This window comes from Poromitra crassiceps (assembly GCF_964638095.1).
Source record: "Poromitra crassiceps genome assembly, chromosome: 4".
Lineage (NCBI taxonomy): Eukaryota > Metazoa > Chordata > Actinopteri > Beryciformes > Melamphaidae > Poromitra > Poromitra crassiceps.
This window is the reverse complement of record NC_139626.1, coordinates 41,504,163-41,523,036: the sequence shown is the minus strand read 5'-3', so window position 1 is coordinate 41,523,036 and position 18,874 is coordinate 41,504,163. Positions and strand designations below refer to the sequence as shown.

The following is an 18,874-nucleotide window of genomic DNA, read 5'->3' as shown; positions in this document are numbered from 1 at the left end:
AGTGACAGACTGCTATGGCACACACACACACACACACACACATGCACACACGCAGACACACACACACACACACACACACACACACACACACACACACACACACACACACACACACACACACACACACACACACACACACACACACACACACCCGGTTTACACACATACATACAGTACATGTCCATGGCTGAAGACGGGGGGGTCTGAAGCCAGACTCCCACTTCTTTTTTGTGACATCACTGATCACTGATGATGTCACAGTGGGATTTATGACATCACTGATGATGTCACACACCACTGGGATTTATGACATTACTGATGATGTCACAGTGGGATTTATGACATCACTAATGATGTCACAGTGGGATTTATGACATCACTGATGATGTCACAGTGGGATTTATGACATCACAGGGACAATCACAGTGGGACGGACAGACAAACAGAGCCCTATCTCCCATTTATTATGCTGATGATATAGGGATCTCGCGCGCTCGATTCCTGGGCAAATCCCCGCATTCACAGCTCGGCCGCTGCGCGGCCAATGAGACCAGCATCACTGATGATGTCAGATTTATGACATTACTGATGATGTCACAGTGGGATATATGACATCACTAATGATGTCACAGTGGGATTTATGACATCACTGATGATGTCACAGTGGGATTTATGACATCACAGGGACAATCACAGTGGGACGGACAGACAAACAGAGCCCTATCTCCCATTTATTATGCTGATGATATAGGGATCTCGCGCGCTCGATTCCTGGGCAAATCCCCGCATTCACAGCTCGGCCGCTGCGTGGCCAATGAGACCAGCATCACTGATGATGTCAGATTTATGACATTACTGATGATGTCACAGTGGGATTTATGACATCACTAATGATGTCACAGTGGGATTTATGACATCACTGATGATGTCACAGTGGGATTTATGACATCACAGGGACAATCACAGTGGGACGGACAGACAAACAGAGCCCTATCTCCCATTTATTATGCTGATGATATAGGGATCTCGCGCGCTCGATTCCTGGGCAAATCCCCGCATTCACAGCTCGGCCGCTGCGCGGCCAATGAGACCAGCATCACTGATGATGTCAGATTTATGACATCACTGATGATGTCATCAGTGGGATTTATGACATCACTGATGATGTCACAGTAGGATTTCATCAGTGGGATTTATGACATCACTGATGATGTCACAGTGGGATTTATGACATTACTGATGATGTCACAGTGGGATTTATGATGATTATAGATAGATATTTTGGGGCAAGTCAGAATTCGAGGGGGTGGGTTAGCGGCTGGGGTAGAATAAAAAAATTCTGAAAAACAAAAAAGTCAGAATTCTGAGAAATAAGTCAGAATTCTCAGATTAAAGTCAGAATTCGGAGGGGGGAAAAGTCAGCATACTGTTACATGTGACATCATTGATGAGGTCACTGATGATATTTCCAATGTTGTACAGAAATTTGAACATCTGGGGGGGTCCCTAGATTTTTGGAACGTTAAATTAGGGTCACAAGCCAAAAGGTTGGGAACCCCTCGTGTGAACAACAGCGCTGTTTGTGTGAGTGTGTTGTTGTTCTTCGTCTTGTTCTGGCAACCAGCTTGTAGGTGCTGCTGAGTGTGTGTTAGAGATGGACATGGAAATTAAATGAATTGAATGAAATGAAAATAATCAAAATCTTGGGGGCAATTTTTGCCCCTGGATCATGGTTTTTAGGGGCATTCTGAGATATCTTGGGGTGCATTTTTGCCCTTGCCCCTGGCTAAGTTCCTACACTGAGCACACACACACACACACACACACACACACACACACACAGGAACTTTGCCACTATGCAAAATCTCAGCCACCAAACATTGCGCCAAGCCCGTAACACCGGCACACTCCTGCAATGGGAAGAAGGGCTCTAGATGACTTCAAGACAAAATGTAGCCTGAAAACAACACTTACATTAAGTTACCTTCATCATCCCCATGGGGAAATTCATCCTCTGCATTTGAGCCATCCTTCAGGAACCTTCCTAGAACTAGGAGCAGTGGGCAGCCGCAGTGCAGCGCCCGGGGACCAACTCCAGATCTTTTTGCCAGTGCCTTGGTCAGGGGCACTGACAGGAGTATTAACCCTAACATACATGTCTTTGATGGTGGGAGGAAACCGGAGCACCCGGAGAAAATAACCTGCAAACTCCACACAGAAAGGACCTGGGACGGACTGGGTTTCAGTTGATCTATCATCCCTCTGATTGGCACAGGCAGGGGGGCGTGTCTGGAGGAAAGGCCTCTGGACGTTATATAAAGAGCTAGTCGCACTTTAATTGCGGCGTCATGGAAATCTCCATGAAGCAGGAAGGAAGGCATGAGCCATTTCTTTGTGACAGGGTGACGTGGATTAAACTATTGATTGTCTAAATAAAGGCTAATGTGATTTAGATGTTCCACGTCACAGGGTGATTCATATAAGGATCCACTGATGTTATCAGTTAATATTGCCCTTTAGTTAGTATCTGTTTTGGTTTTGTTTGGCTTTAGTTGCAATTTTTGTACCCTACAATTTCACAATTCAGTGTTTTGTTAAAAAATACAAGAGTGTCACTGTCAGCTCTACAGTACCACGTTTGAATTGTATTGTGAACTGAATAAAACAAAGTAATAAATAACTAGACATAACCGCCTCGCGGTTGTATGCCTCCGCCAACAAGTCTGTCCAGACTCATAAAATATACTGAAGACTGAAGGAATTTAATAAAAGTTATTACAGTAAGTGTATTTTTTGGCGAAAGGGAAGTTATCACTATTGACATGTGTGATTCCAGTGAATCATTTCCAGTGAGAAACATGCCATCTTCACTTAGAGACTATTTTTTTTAACAATAGAGTATAAAGAGCAGATGGAGAGCGTTGTCACACGGTGCAATGACAATCACCTGAAGCTCAGTATCAGCAGAACCAATGAGCTTGTGGTGGACTACCAGAGGAACAGGAGAACCCCTGCTGTCCTGGTTGTCATCCAGGGAGAGGAAGTGAAGAGGATGGACTCATACAAGTATCTTGGGGTCCAAATCAACAGGGACGTGCAGAGAACATTAGAGGGGCAGGGGCTCAAATTCATAAAAGGGCACTACGGAAATTTGAGGCAATTTGAAGGCCAATTTAGGGGTATACCTCATTTTAAATATTCAGATTTTAACCAGATTTAGAGGAATATCTCATTTTAGGATGAGACTTTGACAAACATACATACCTGATTCACGTTGACTGACTGATAAATCTGTCAGACTGTGTGCGCCTGTGCTGCTGCTGTCCGTCTGCATGTGGTTGCTCTGGCTGAGTGGAGTGCGCACTGCTGGAGTGGGTGGGGACGGGCCACGTGCGTTTTTGGGTTGGTGCCTTCAGGGGCGGTTTAGAAAAACACTGCTCCATGCAGAGGCCTATTACAAATGGTGCATTCAAGGCCAAGAGAGCTCGGAAAAGGCATTTCTCTTTGAATGCTGCCTTCAGTGATGGCATGGAAAGGGCAATTTCCATACAAAGCATCATTAGAAATGCATGGTCAGGAAAGGGCACTTTTTATTTTATTTTTTCATGTGTCCGAGCTGTTTGTTTTGTTCATGTGTTGTTGGAATGAAAATGAAAAATGTATTATAAAAAAAAGAAAAAAGAAAAAAAAAAGCACTTTTTACAGACTGAAAAAAAGGCAGGGGCTCAAGCCCCCTTTCATGTCTATGTGTGCACGTGCCTGCAAATCAATATATTTAATGTGGTTATTAGGTCAACCTCAAAAGGATTTTGGTGTCTGCAAATGTAAGTGACAGGACGTCGACCGTTTTTGTAGAATGACCCCAAGATCGTTTTCTCAGCTACAGTGGTAAGCAAAATATGTCACAGTTGACCTTTGAACTTTTGGATATAAAATGTCATCACTTCATAATTTTACCCAATAAGAGATTTGTGTGAAATGTTGTCATAATTAGAATGATTGACTAGGCAAAAAAAAAACTTTTGTAAGGTCACAGTGACCTTGACCTTTGATCACCAAATTGTAATGAGTTCATCCGCGAGTCCAAGTAGACGTTTGTGCCAGATGTAATGAAATACCCTCCAGGCGTTCCTGACATAATCGTGTTCATGGGACGGACGTGAGGTCACAGTGACCTTGACCTTTGATCACCAAATTCTAATCAGTTCATTTTTGAGCGCAAGTGGACATTTGAACCAAGAGATTCCGTCAAGGCGTTGCTGAGATATGGTGGTTAACGGACATGGGATGGACAGACGTACGTACGGAGTCGGGACAACAATGCGGAAACATAATGCCTCCAGCCACGCCCGTCTCTGGCATAAAAGAGTCAACATTTAAATTGTCTACTAAAAAGAAATGTTCTGCTATAATCACACGTATCACAGTTTTGGGAAGACCATCCACACACCGAAACATCTTCACGTGCAGCTCCGACCCGACCATCTGGTTGATTAAAAGGTGCATTCAGAATCCAATCTGAAGCAGGCATGTGTGCAGGCATGTGTTCCCAGCACTCAGGGCTGGGCTTTGAGGAAAAGCAAGTGCAGAATAACACACATCAACTGCTTGAATGATTACCTTGGAGAAGCAGAGCCTGGAGCAGTGCAGGGGCACAGTTCCAGATAGTGAGGACTGATAATGTACATCACTCTGTCCTTCAAGGTATGAACACACATGTAGCTCCAACAGGTCTGAGTTGAGCCTTCAAACTAAATGATTTCATTAGTCAAAATAAGTGGGATCACACGTCACTCAGTTTAATATCTTCATCAGTAGAGTTGTCATGTATTTTTACGTTTTTTTTTTTTTTTTTTTTTTTACACAGGTTATTGCCGCTGTGCTTGTGTGGCTTGCTTGCCCCTACATGCTTTCCTTGGATCTGGAGAGTTGCTGGAAACCAACACAGCGGCGGGTTTTATAGGCCTTGTATATTTCCATAGTGCTTGAAAACCTTACATCAGGGCTAGTCAACTATTGTTCAACCCTATTGTTCAGGGGGCCACATTGTCAGAAAGCTAAGGGCCCGGGGGCCGGACATTTTCCTGAACTATTATTATCATCAGCACCACCACATCGTTTTTTTTGGGGGGGGGACTACATTGCAAAAGTCGCCTAATCATAACCTACAAATAAAAAAAATAGTTACACATGAAAATTAATCCACAGATGAAAAATGGAAACATGCTGATGAAGCCTATGTGTCGTGGAGAGAGAGGGCAGAGACAGATAGAGGAGGGGGGGAAGAGGGGGCAGAGAGAAAGGTGAGACAGAGAGAGAGAGAGGGGAGAGAGAGGGGCCAGAAAGACAGAGAGCGAGAGAGAGGTGAGACAGACAGAGGGGGGAGAGAGAGAGGAAATTTTTCTCCCTCCCCTTCCCCCCGGCCGCCAGTTGAATAAGCCTGCCGCTGCCTTACATCAACCACTCCACAACCGCATTTAAAACGACTGTCTGGCATGTTTTGACAGGCGATGATACAACCTGAACGTACAGTAGCCTATCTGCAACAGTCTGATGATGTCTGACTCAAATATGCACACACACACACACACACACACACACACACACACACACACACACACACACACAAAGAACAAAAGCTGGCTTCAGATGTACTGAAAGGATATGAAATGTATTTCAAAGTATAGAATAATACAATAATAGTAATAATTATCAATTAAAACAAAAACATGTGCAAGGAGTCAGGAGTCAAAGCAATGCCTTTACAGTGTAAATCAACAAGGTTTCTGCAATCATGTGAGTGACATGCATGAATACAAGTTAAACATACACAGGTGTGTACACACACACACACGCACACACACACACACACGCACACACACACACACGCACACACACACGCGCACGCGCACACACACACACACACACACACGATAATACATAGTCACATACAGTAAATTACAACTTGACACACTCCAAACTGATGCTGGGGGTGTGTGTGGATTCAGTGTGTTGAATACAGTAGGTGTGATTAACAGCCGATAGATTGTCTCTGCAGCAGAGTTCTCCTGTGTTTCAGAAATCAATTCTTCTTTGCTGGAATTTGGCAAAACAAATTGATCAGGCGCTTCCCCTGACTAGGAAAAGACTAGCTACCATCTCAAAAAAGAAAAGAAAAGACAAGAAAAGAAAAGAAAAGAAAAAAGTTTACTTCCGAAACCAGAGCCTTTCTCCTTTCTACACGGTTGAATCTAAATGGAGTGAATTTATTCTATGGCTAAACTGTAAGCTAAACACCTGATGGGTAAATGGACGACTGCTGCTTTCCTGTATAATGGAAAGATGGAGGAGTAATGGCAAACAGTCTTAATTCAGTCTCTCTCCTGTTGTGCTTATTGCAGATGTAAGACACCGCGCCTGTGACGAAACACCAGCATCACTAGCTAACAGCGTCACTAGCTAACAGCGTCTAACATCGTCCAGCTTATTCCATCTTCATTTTTTTTAATTCAACATTTCATAGCGCTTTCAACCATCTCCTCTCATCTCACTTCTCGGTGCTTCTTTGGCATGTTTGACTTGCTGTGTGTAATAACATGTTTCAGGATGTAGTTTGACTGTGGCGTGGGAGTTTGACTCTTTGTTCGGGCTCTTTTTAGAGTACCGTATATAGGACTTAGGAAGACATTCTTTGGCTAGTTTAGCCTCTTTGCATGTGGGCACATTCACACACAAACGCTCTCATACCAACATACGACACGTATCAATGCTCTCACTGACGAAAAAAAGACGGACAAGTACAGGTGCAAATGTAACTGCTTTGGGCCGTTTCTTGTGTTTTTACAGTAGAAGCCCAGTGGGACAGTGCTATCTTTGGGGCGTGTTGGTCAAATCACATGTTCATTACAGTATACATTAGAATGGGGGAGGGGAGGGGCGGGCACTCATGGCACAAATACGATCGAAAGGAGGTCAACAGTTTTGGGATGAGAGTCAACCATTTCTTTCCCCTCTCTCTCCATCTCTCTCTCTCTCGACCTCACCCCTGTTTTTGCTAATTCTCCACCCTCTTCATGAGTTCTAGCCAGGTCCAATCTCTTCTCTCTCCCCCTCTGTCGTTCTTCTTCTTCTTATAATTAGAGCTTTCTGCAGCTTGACAGGTTAGGAAGAGGAGAAAGGTTGGTCTCCCCCGGCGACCGGACCATCACTTCCTGGGCCTCCGACTTCTCAGCGTCCTCTCTCTGCACAACCAGCGCCTCCTGTTGGGCTTACTGTGTTTCGGCGGGTTGGTCGGCGCCGTTACAAACCGTCCGGGAGAGCCAGGGGGTGAGCGAGGGAGACGGCCGTCCCGTTCCCCAGCCCCTCTCTGCCGTCGCCCTTAGCCGTGCACGCGTGTCCGTCAGAGGGCGGCTGGGCGTCGGGGATGCCCAGGCCGGCGAGGAGGGCGTGCAGGCGCGCGACGTCGCTCTGGAGCCGCCTCTTCTCCTCCTCCAGAGCGGACGCCTGCTCCTTCAGCTGGCCCTCCGACTGGACCAGGCTCTCTACTCGGCTCTCCAGGCCGCACACCCGGGCGTGCGACACCTGCGGAGGGAGGGGTGGAACGGGGGAGAGAGAGAGAGGGTTGAGGATGCGTCGGTGGAGAAAGTAGTGTCAGGAAAGATAAATCACACCCAGGCTGTGAAGTAAGCGGTGGAGGTTTAGTACTCCAGATGCGCTTCAGAGTTCAATCCAGTCACAAAGGATAGTCCAGTCTCGGAGTTCACTCCAGTTTCAACAATGTAACAGAAAGCAGCTCAAAAGTCCCATCTGGGATTTACCGCAGATCACAAAATCGAAACTTTATTCAACAGCGATTATTTATCATGCTCGAGCCCTGGCACTGGGTGTGCGTGTGCGTGTTTCACCCTACAGTCTATAGAGACACTGCATGAAATAGGCCACGGCCATCACGGGGAAAAATCGCTCCGTTCACTCCCATACACCAGCGTCATTTTCCTCGAATTAAACATAGCTAAGCGCAGACAACAAATGTAAAAAATCACCAGTTAAAGTTTTTTTGTACTCCTGAGCAAAACAAGGAAGCCATTGAGAATTGGCGAGAAGAAAAATGTGGATCTAGCTGTCAAGGAAGTAAGTTGGAGTGTTCAACATCTTTGTGTGCAACACGCGACCATGCACGCGACATAGGAGAACGCCATGATTGGAGGGGGGGTTTTCTGTTTTCCCCCGTTTTGGGCGTGGTTTCTGAATGATGACGCGCTCCGCAGTGTCTCTATGGTTTCACCAGCTTTGAGACCTCTCTCTCTCTCTCTCTCTCTCTCTCTCTCCCTATTCACTATCGACCTCATTCTCTCGCTTCCTTCTGGAGCCGGGGGAGGAGCCTAGGCCACAATTCAGGCTCACCTCAGGCTCAAACGGACAGACACACATGTCATTTATAGAAGCAGCTGCATTGCTTAAAAAAATGTACAGTAATGTAAGAATGTTGTTGTTTTTCCTTGTGATTGTGTGTGTGCATGTGTACCTGCAGCTCCTCAAGGAGGTCGAGGTTCTGCTGCCGGAGGCTCTGATTGCTCCTCTCCAGCTGCGCGGCTCGCTGGGATTGGTTGAGGGTGGGAGGCGTGTCCAACATCTCATCCTGCAGGACGTGGTACTCCACTTCATAGGCCTGGAGTTGCTTGGACACATCCATCCCGCAAACCTAACACAAACACACATAAAGAAAAATTGTTTTTAATGTGTAGCAACTATAGACGGTTTTCACGGAATGGCCAGTCCTGAACTTTAATATTTTTCCCCCTTTTCTGTCCAGAGCAAACACTGCAACAGGAAGTGAGCTGGGGTTCAATTTAGAATGTTTTTGTTGTCAAGTTAAAACCGTCTATTGAGAAGGCACGAACGTTACCTTGCTGTAGACATTCTGTATGACAAAACATTTCGAACATCGAATCGACAATAAACAATAGTCAGAGACAGACACACACACGCACACACACACACACACACACACACACTCCTTCCCCTTGCGCATTACAATGGTGGTTTAATGTGTTCCCACAGGTTAATTTAACACTTTATTACCCAATGCCTCCAAATGCCATGTCGGCAAAATGAAGAGCAAAAACAAACAATCAAAAGGCCCTCCAGATACAACTAGTCTCTGTTTGTTTTCCTGTGAGTCATATCACAGTTAACATATAGAGCAGCTAATGTGGATACATGTACGTACGTGGCACTGGAGGGAAAGTCCCGGCAGGCTCGCGTATGACTCAACTCTCTCTCACACGCACACAGTATTCGTTACGACACGCGCGTATAGTTCCTTTACCATGATAACATTTTACAAGCCTATGACTCATCTCAACCTCGAGAAACAAACTAGTGAGCAAGCCATCAGTAAACGTTCTGTCTTTGTTTACATGAATGGCATTGACTCATATGCCATCCAAGGACATGAATAAGTAGACAGAAACCCACACGACTGGAAGCGTGGCGTTACTGGTGCCAGTCAGATTAAACACGGGGACATGTTTATCTTTTTTTTTTTTTCAGGACGCATACAGGCGATGGCACGATGACTTCATCCAAGCTCCACCCATGAGGTGTTTGCCTCGGAGGTATGAGGCGCGTGGGGTGTGGCTGAGATTGATGGCCCCGGTTGAACCAGAATATTGCTCTCTATTTCCTTGTTAAGTCCAATTAGGTTGTCACTTTATGACAGGCGCATTCTTTATGGTGGAATTACATAAATGGGGTTTGGTAAAGGGAAGGGAGGACAGATAGTTGCTGTTGTAAGTGCTGCACAGTTGTTCCCCTCTTTGAAAAGAAGTAGATATTCCAGAGGATACGCAAATATCCCTTTTTCACTTCCCTTTCCATACTTTCACTTAGGGATGCATTGATGATATATCGGCACGTCAACGTTATCGGCCGATAAAGGTTTTAAAATTAAATGTTGTATCGGGCCAGAAACGAAAACATTTCTGCCGATATGACGGGCTGATAAAATGACGCGTAAATGATGCTAGGCTCGCTTGCCAGACTCTTGCTGGATAAGGTTTTCACTGTGGACTAGAGGGGGAAAAGGGTTAGCCTTTTTGGCTGTAAAGGTTAGTCTTTACAGCCATCCACCGAACGTACCATGCAGGCTGGCTTCATTGCATAATCCACATCAATCGTTTTCACCGTGTAGCAACGAGCTAGCGGATAGCGCTGCTGTTGTTGTTGCAGCGGCGCAGGCATTTGTGCTCGGCAGATTCGACACGTACAGCAGCAGAGGCATACAGATTCCATGGGGGGGGGGGGGGGAGGAAATCCAAATATGGTCGCAGCCGCAGTCAGAGCGTGTCGGAGCCAATTGCAGAGGTTGCGGGGAGCGGAAAGGGATTTCCATCCGGCACCGACTGAAATGGTCGGACAGCTAAGTCCACAATGCTGCTTCAATCCAGTCAGACTAAAATGACGCTAACCCCTAACGCAGGGAGAGCATCACCCAAGCCTGTCGAAGTAGGATGAATATTACAGTTGTTGTTTTTTAAGAAAATGTTAATAGATTAAATTTAAATTTAAATAAATAAAAAAGCCATGTTTCACATGACCTAAGCTGAAGTAGTTTTCTCATTTAGCCAAGTGAATGTGTACAGTTTGCATTTTGAAAAGCATTGTATTTATATGTCTGCATCTGCCAGTGGGCCATCACGATAAGAGTAGGCATAATAATGTGTTCATTCTACTACAGGAGAGACTTGATGTTCTCTGAAATTTAGTGGAAAGATATGCGTGTATATATCTATATATATATATATATATATATATATATATATATATATATATATATATAATGTTATTATATCGTATCGGCATCAGCAATCGGCCAAAAGAGTTTGAAAATATCGGCATATCGGATATTGGCAAGAAAATACAGTGAATACAGTGGATATTCCTATTAATAATATGTAATGTGAAACATTGACTGTAATCCCTGAATATACAAGAAATGAGATAAGGCCCATAAAAAAGATCCTCTGTTGATTAGCTACTTGTACTCTAAAGCAGTTAGGCAGTACAGCGATTAAAAGGTTATTACTCATTGCTCTCTGTCTCGCGCACGCACACACACACACACAACACACACACACACGCACGCACACACACACACACACACACACACACACCTGGTTGATGGTCTTCTCCATCTGCACCAGGCCCAGGTTGGGCAGGGTGGTCTTGATGAAGTCCACGATGGACTCCAGGCTGTCGTGCTGCAGGATCAGAGGCTTGTGGCTCTGCAGCAGGCTGAGGGCCACCTTGAAGATGACCTCTGACCCCTGCAGGAACAGCATGTCTGAGAGAGGGAGAGAGAGACAGAAGGGTAGAAGTTAGGACTGAAAAACTAACAATTATTGTCATTATCGATTAATCTGTCGATTATTTTCCTGACGAATCGATTCGTCGTTTGGTCTGTAAAATGTCACAAAACAGTGAAAAATGACAATCACTTTTCCCCCCAAGCCCAAAGATGACATCCTCAAATGTGTTCATTTGTCCTGACCAACAGTCCACAACTCAAAGATAATCAGTTTACTGTCATAGAAGACTAAAGAAACCAGAAAATATTCACATTTAACACATTAAGTGCCAGAGACGACCTAACTCGTCTTACATAATCCAGCGCTTAAGTGCCAAGGACGAGCTAACTCGTCTTACATAAACATTTTTTTTTTTTTGACGGTGGTACATCAATCAACAACTTTTACATCTTCGAGATCACTATTGGAGCAAGATAATGTGTATAATCTATTTTACCGACCCACTAAGTGTTGACAGTGCTCCCCCAGACGACCGAAATCAAAGAAAAAACTGCCGCGGGACCAAGCCGTTCAAGGAAATGCCGTGGCGATTTCACAGTAATCCATTCAAGACTTGTCTTGCCTGAGAGCGGCCGCGCACCGGCAGCAGCACACAGAGAGCGGAGAGCGATTTGCAAAATAGATCATAGGTGAAACACACTTTGAAACACCTCAGAAAGGCCAGAATCAACATCTGCCCATCGCCCACGCATTCCCCGGCCCATCTTGACTCGCACAAGGAGCGTCTGCACGCAGGCAAGCAGGCAGGCAGGCACACAGGCAGGCAGCAGCAAAAGCGCTTCTGACACGCCCGCTGTACAGCCAGGAGGACACAAGACACACGGAGGGAGGAGTTTGAATGAGAGGGGTGTTTCCTGTTGTTATGGAGGAAATTACTGTTCAAAACTATTGTTTAGAATGTCTGACGGTCTTACTGATGCCAAAAATGAATGGTTAAAGTGACTGTTTCACAAAAAGCCATTTATCTCTGAATAAATTTCCAGACGCTGAAACCATGCTGTACTCAACGGCTAATATCTACATAACTACTAACTCTGCAAACTAACTCTTTTAGACAGAGAAAGCACACATTCTATTAGTTATTTTTAGATGATTGGTGTTCATGAATTCTTAACAGAAAAGAATCCTCGTCTGTTTCTAAAATGAGCCAGAATCGTCAAAAACACCCCTGGCACAACTTACCTACAGGAATGAAAACATGGCTGGCATTCAATGTGTTAAGAAGCTAGAATGACAGAATTTCTGCACTTTTTCCCCCCTTCGAAATTAGTCCAAAACGATTAATCGATTATAAAAAATAGTTGTCAATTAATTTTCTGTTGATCGACTAGTCGTTGCAGCTCTAGCAGAAGTAAAGAAAGAGAAAGAAAAAGAAAGAAAACAATGAGGTGGTTGTGTCATTTCTCTTCCTTGCATAAAGTAAAAGTTAATAGCGATACTAATACTGCTCACACCACAGCTTACCGTGTTGACTGGGGACTTAAAGGCTTTATCGTGATGGACGCTTTGACGTCACCAAAAGGCTTTAAACAAACACAAACAGAGGCCAGGGCGAACACGGACAGACACAATGACACGGTGGGTGTGTTGGTGTTTGTGCTCTCGGTGCATCAGGGCGGGGCCGGGGGCGGGGCGGGATCGCATGCGATCATATAACAGATTAAAGGCATGGGAGGAGGGGAGGTGTGAAGCGCCAAGTCTGATATCAAAGACTTCTCGGCTGTATGAGGCACGCACGCACGCACACACGCACGCGCACACACACACACACACACACGCACGCACACACGTCACACGCACGCACACACACGTCACACACACACACACACGCACGCACACACACGCACGCACACACACGTCACACACGCACACGTCACACACACACGCATGCACGCACACACGCACGCACGCACACGTCACACACACACACACGCACGCACGCACGCACGCACACACGCACGCACACACACACACGCACGCACACACACACGCACACACACGTCACACACACACGCACGCACACACACATGCACGCACACACACACACACGCACGCACGCACACACACGTCACACACACGCACACACGCCCACACACACACACACGCACGCACACACGCACGCATGCACACACACACGCACGCACGTCACACGCACACACACACGCACACACACACACGCACGGACGTCACACGCACGCGGACGCACGCACACACACACACACACACACGCACGCACACACACACACACACACGCACGCACGCACGCACACACACACGCACGCACACACACACACACGCACACACACACACACACACACACACGCACACGCACGCACACACACACGCATGCACGCACACACAGCAATATGCTTAAAGAAGCGTGAGAAGCCAGTGAGGCCGGTTCAGTGACTGTAGGAAATTGGGCATGACAGAAGATAAATACAATCTTTAGTAAGGGAGGAATGAAGCAGAGAAAAACAAAGGTGTGGGGGGGGGGAAAACTGAGAAAGGCCATGGGTTTGATGGCATAAACAACTGCTAATGTCAATGAATGAATGACAGTGAACTTGTCTGTACACCTTCACTTTTATTATTATTATTATTATTATATATTAATATTATTATATATTATCATGAGACCTCCGTTTTTCATACTTGCACCTCACATCGTCTTAGCCCCCTCATCAACATCTTCTTTGATTCTTCTCATGTTTAGTTTTACTTTTCATCCTTTGCATTACTAACTCCTTCATTCTTTTCTCCTCTGTTTCATCTAGCCCTCCCCGGTTGCCTCTACCTCCCATCGCTCGCTCAGTCTAGGTGCTCCTGCGTCCACACTGCAGGGTCCCTGTGCCCACAATGCAGGGTCCCTGTGCCCACACTGCAGGGTCCCTGCGTCCACACTGCAGGGTCCCTGTGCCTGTGGTGCTGGCAGCTTACCGAAGACTCTGGCCACGAAGCCCAGGGGGAAGTGTGAGGCGAAGGCGGTGAGGAACCAGGGCGTGGCGTAGAGGCTGGGGCCGATCTCCTGCTGCTCCAGGTGGCTGTACAGATCCCGGTGGTAGTCGTGGAGCAGCCGCGACAGCTGGTACATCTGAATCTGACATGGGAACACATCACACACAAACACAATCCTCACTGTTCTGACATGGGAACACATCACACACAAAGACAATCCTCACTGGTCTGACATGGGAACACATCACACACACAGAGACAATCCTCACTGGTCTGTCTGGGGACTGGAAGGCAAAAGTAAACATGTTGACCCTGCCTGCCCCCTGACCCCATCACAAATCCTTGTGATTATTGTGATATTGATTTCAACCATATTGCCCCAGCCCTAAATCATAATCATTTTGTCATATCTCCTTTAAGGTGTGTAGGAGAGATTTCGTAAATCTGTATATGAGAGAGAGAGAGAGAGAGAGAGAGAGAGAGAGAGAGTTGTTATTCTGAATAGATTTTGATCAACAATAGTCTTCTAATTTATCACATGCCATTTACATTTTTCTCTTCCTTTTTGAATATCTTCAGATTGTGTGACTTATGTTACTGAGAACAAAATGTCTTTTTGTTTTTTGTAATTAGTGTTGCTATATGTACATTATGCTTTGACAATGTAAGATGCACCTTATCATGCCAATAAAGCCCTTTTTGAATTTGAATTGAGAGAGCGAGAGAGAGAGCGAGTATTACCTGCAGTATAATCATGTCTGGCCTGTACTGCTTGCGGAGCCCGATGTCATACATGAGAAATTTGAGCATGTTGAAGGCGTCCTCTTCCTCCAAGTGTAACAGCAGCACTCCTGCTATGAAGGACAGGCCCTGGCAGTAGCCCACCTACAACAACAACAACAACATTGACATCCACACAGACAGGGATGGGGGGAAAACAACATAAGCCTAAATGACAGTTGACAGTTGCTCCCTGAGTGAGGGAGTGAGAGACAGCGAGAGAGAGATCCAGAGACAAAGAGAGAGAGGTAGGAAGCCAGAAGGAGGGAGAGAGAGAGAGATCCAGAGACAAAGAGAGAGAGGTAGGAAGCCAGAAGGAGGGAGAGAGAGAGAGAGATCCAGAGACAAAAAGAGAGAGGTAGGAAGCCAGAAGGAGGGAGAGAGAGAGAGATCCAGAGACAAAGAGAGAGAGGTAGGAAGCCAGAAGGAGGGAGAGAGAGAGAGATCCAGAGACAAAGAGAGAGAGGTAGGAAGCCAGAAGGAGGGAGAGAGAGAGAGATCCAGAGACAAAAAGAGAGAGGTAGGAAGCCAGAAGGAGGGAGAGAGAGAGAGATCCAGAGACAAAATGAGAGAGAGGTAGGAAGCCAGAAGGAGGGAGAGAGAGAGAGATCCAGAGACAAAGAGAGAGAGGTAGGAAGGCAGAAGGAGGGAGAGAGAGAGAGACAGAGACAAAGAGAGAGAGGTAGGAAGGCAGAAGGAGGGAGAGAGAGAGAGACAGAGACAAAGAGAGAGAGGTAGGAAGGCAGAAGGAGGGAGAGAGAGAGACAGAGACAAAGAGAGAGAGGTAGGAAGGCAGAAGGAGGGAGAGAGAGAGACAGAGACAAAGAGAGAGAGGTAGGAAGCCAGAAGGAGGGAGAGAGAGAGACAGAGACAAAGAGAGAGAGGTAGGAAGGCAGAAGGAGGGAGAGAGAGAGAGACAGAGACAAAGAGAGAGAGGTAGGAAGCCAGAAGGAGGGAGAGAGAGAGACAGAGACAAAGAGAGAGAGGTAGGAAGCCAGAAGGAGGGAGAGAGAGAGATCCAGAGACAAAGAGAGAGAGGTAGGAAGGCAGAAGGAGGGAGAGAGAGAGACAGAGACAAAGAGAGAGAGGTAGGAAGGCAAAAGGAGGGAGAGAGAGAGATCCAGAGACAAAGAGAGAGAGGTAGGAAGGCAGAAGGAGGGAGAGAGAGAGATCCAGAGACAAAGAGAGAGAGGTAGGAAGGCAGAAGGAGGGAGAGAGAGATCCAGAGACAAAGAGAGAGAGGTAGGAAGCCAGAAGGAGGGAGAGAGAGAGACAGAGACAAAGAGAGAGAGGTAGGAAGCCAGAAGGAGGGAGAGAGAGACAGAGACAAAGAGAGAGAGGTAGGAAGCCAGAAGGAGGGAGAGAGAGAGACAGAGACAAAGAGAGAGAGGTAGGAAGCCAGAAGGAGGGAGAGAGAGAGACAGAGACAAAGAGAGAGAGGTAGGAAGCCAGAAGGAGGGAGAGAGAGACAGAGACAAAGAGAGAGAGGTAGGAGGCCAGAAGGAGGGAGAGAGAGAGACAGAGACAAAGAGAGAGAGGTAGGAAGCCAGAAGGAGGGAGAGACAGAGACAAAGAGAGAGAGGTAGGAAGCCAGAAGGAGGGAGAGAGAGACAGAGACAAAGAGAGAGAGGTAGGAAGCCAGAAGGAGGGAGAGAGAGAGACAGAGACAAAGAGAGAGAGGTAGGAAGCCAGAAGGAGGGAGAGAGAGAGACAGAGACAAAGAGAGAGAGGTAGGAAGCCAGAAGGAGGGAGAGAGAGAGACAGAGACAAAGAGAGAGAGGTAGGAAGCCAGAAGGAGGGAGAGAGAGAGAGACAGAGACAAAGAGAGAGAGGTAGGAAGCCAGAAGGAGGGAGAGAGAGAGAGATCCAGAGACAAAGAGAGAGAGGTAGGAAGCCAGAAGGAGGGAGAGAGAGAGACAGAGACAAAGAGAGAGAGGTAGGAAGCCAGAAGGAGGGAGAGAGAGAGAGACAGAGACAAAGAGAGAGAGGTAGGAAGCCAGAAGGAGGGAGAGAGAGAGAGAGAGATCCAGAGACAAAGAGAGAGAGGTAGGAAGGCAGAAGGAGGGAGAGAGAGAGATCCAGAGACAAAGAGAGAGAGGTAGGAAGCCAGAAGGAGGGAGAGAGAGAGACGGTAGACAAAGAGAGAGAGGTAGGAAGCCAGAAGGAGGGAGAGAGAGACAGAGACAAAGAGAGAGAGGTAGGAAGCCAGAAGGAGGGAGAGAGAGAGACAGAGACAAAGAGAGAGAGGTAGGAAGCCAGAAGGAGGGAGAGAGAGAGACAGAGACAAAGAGAGAGAGGTAGGAAGGCAGACGGAGGGAGAGAGAGAGACAGAGACAAAGATAGAGAGGTAGGAAGCCAGAAGGAGGGAGAGAGAGACAGAGACAAAGATAGAGAGGTAGGAAGGCAGACGGAGGGAGAGAGAGACAGACACCGTTTCTCAAAGTCATGGAAGGATCCTCATTTGACTGAATTTCAAGGATGTTACGTCATCGGAGCCTGCCGGAGTTCTGTTCCAATGTCTGAGTCCTACAAAGTTCTGTTCCAATGTCTGAGTCCTACAAAGGACTGTTCCAATGTCTGAGTCCTACAAAGTTCTGTTCCAATGTCTGAGTCCTACAAAGTTCTGTTCCAATGTCTGAGTCCTACAAAGGACTGTTCCAATGTCTGAGTCCTACAAAGGACTGTTCCAATGTCTGAGTCCTACAAAGGACTGTTCCAATGTCTGAGTCCTACAAAGGACTGTTCCAATGTCTGAGACCTACAAAGGACTGTTCCAATGTCTGAGTCCTACAAAGGACTGTTCCAATGTCTGAGTCCTACAAAGGACTGTTCCAATGTCTGAGTCCTACAAAGGACTGTTCCAATGTCTGAGTCCTACAAAGTTCTGTTCCAATGTCTGAGTCCTACAAAGGACTGTTCCAATGTCTGAGTCCTACAAAGGACTGTTCCAATGTCTGAGTCCTACAAAGGACTGTTCCAATGTCTGAATCCTACAAAGGACTGTTCCAATGTCTGAATCCTACAAAGGACTGTTCCAATGTCTGAGTCCTACAAAGGACTGTTCCAATGTCTGAGTCCTACAAAGGACTGTTCCAATGTCTGAGTCCTACAAAGTTCTGTTCCAATGTCTGAGTCCTACAAAGGACTGTTCCAATGTCTGAGTCCTACAAAGGACTGTTCCAATGTCTGAGTCCTACAAAGGACTGTTCCAATGTCTGAGTCCTACAAAGGACTGTTCCAATGTCTGAGTCCTACAAAGTTCTGTTCCAATGTCTGAGTCCTACAAAGGACTGTTCCAATGTCTGAGTCCTACAAAGGACTGTTCCAATGTCTGAGTCCTACAAAGGACTGTTCCAATGTCTGAGTCCTACAAAGGACTGTTCCAATGTCTGAGTCCTACAAAGGACTGTTCCAATGTCTGAGTCCTACAAAGTTCTGTTCCAATGTCTGAGTCCTACAAAGGACTGTTCCAATGTCTGAGTCCTACAAAGGACTGTTCCAATGTCTGAGTCCTACAAAGGACTGTTCCAATGTCTGAGTCCTACAAAGGACTGTTCCAATGTCTGAGTCCTACAAAGTTCTGTTCCAATGTCTGAGTCCTACAAAGGACTGTTCCAATGTCTGAGTCCTACAAAGGACTGTTCCAATGTCTGAGTCCTACAAAGGACTGTTCCAATGTCTGAGTCCTACAAAGGACTGTTCCAATGTCTGAGTCCTACAAAGGACTGTTCCAATGTCTGAGTCCTACAAAGGACTGTTCCAATGTC

At 46.3% G+C, this 18,874-nt stretch overlaps 1 protein-coding gene across 2 annotated transcripts in view; it reads right to left on the bottom strand.

Moving 5' to 3' along the window:
* Positions 1–5,658: 5,658 nt before the first annotated feature.
* The window catches only part of tbc1d1 (TBC1 (tre-2/USP6, BUB2, cdc16) domain family, member 1), a 75,519-nt gene continuing 62,303 nt past the window's right edge, over positions 5,659–18,874 (bottom strand). For both annotated transcript variants that reach the window (XM_083634787.1, XM_083634786.1), the window contains exons 16-20: positions 15,069–15,212; positions 14,310–14,469; positions 11,175–11,344; positions 8,525–8,701; positions 5,659–7,581 (exon numbers count right to left, since the gene is read on the bottom strand). In XM_083634787.1, the coding sequence (XP_083490913.1) occupies positions 7,300–7,581; positions 8,525–8,701; positions 11,175–11,344; positions 14,310–14,469; positions 15,069–15,212 (933 nt within the window). In that variant the 3' untranslated portion in view covers positions 5,659–7,299. The remainder of the gene's footprint in view (positions 7,582–8,524; positions 8,702–11,174; positions 11,345–14,309; positions 14,470–15,068; positions 15,213–18,874) is intronic.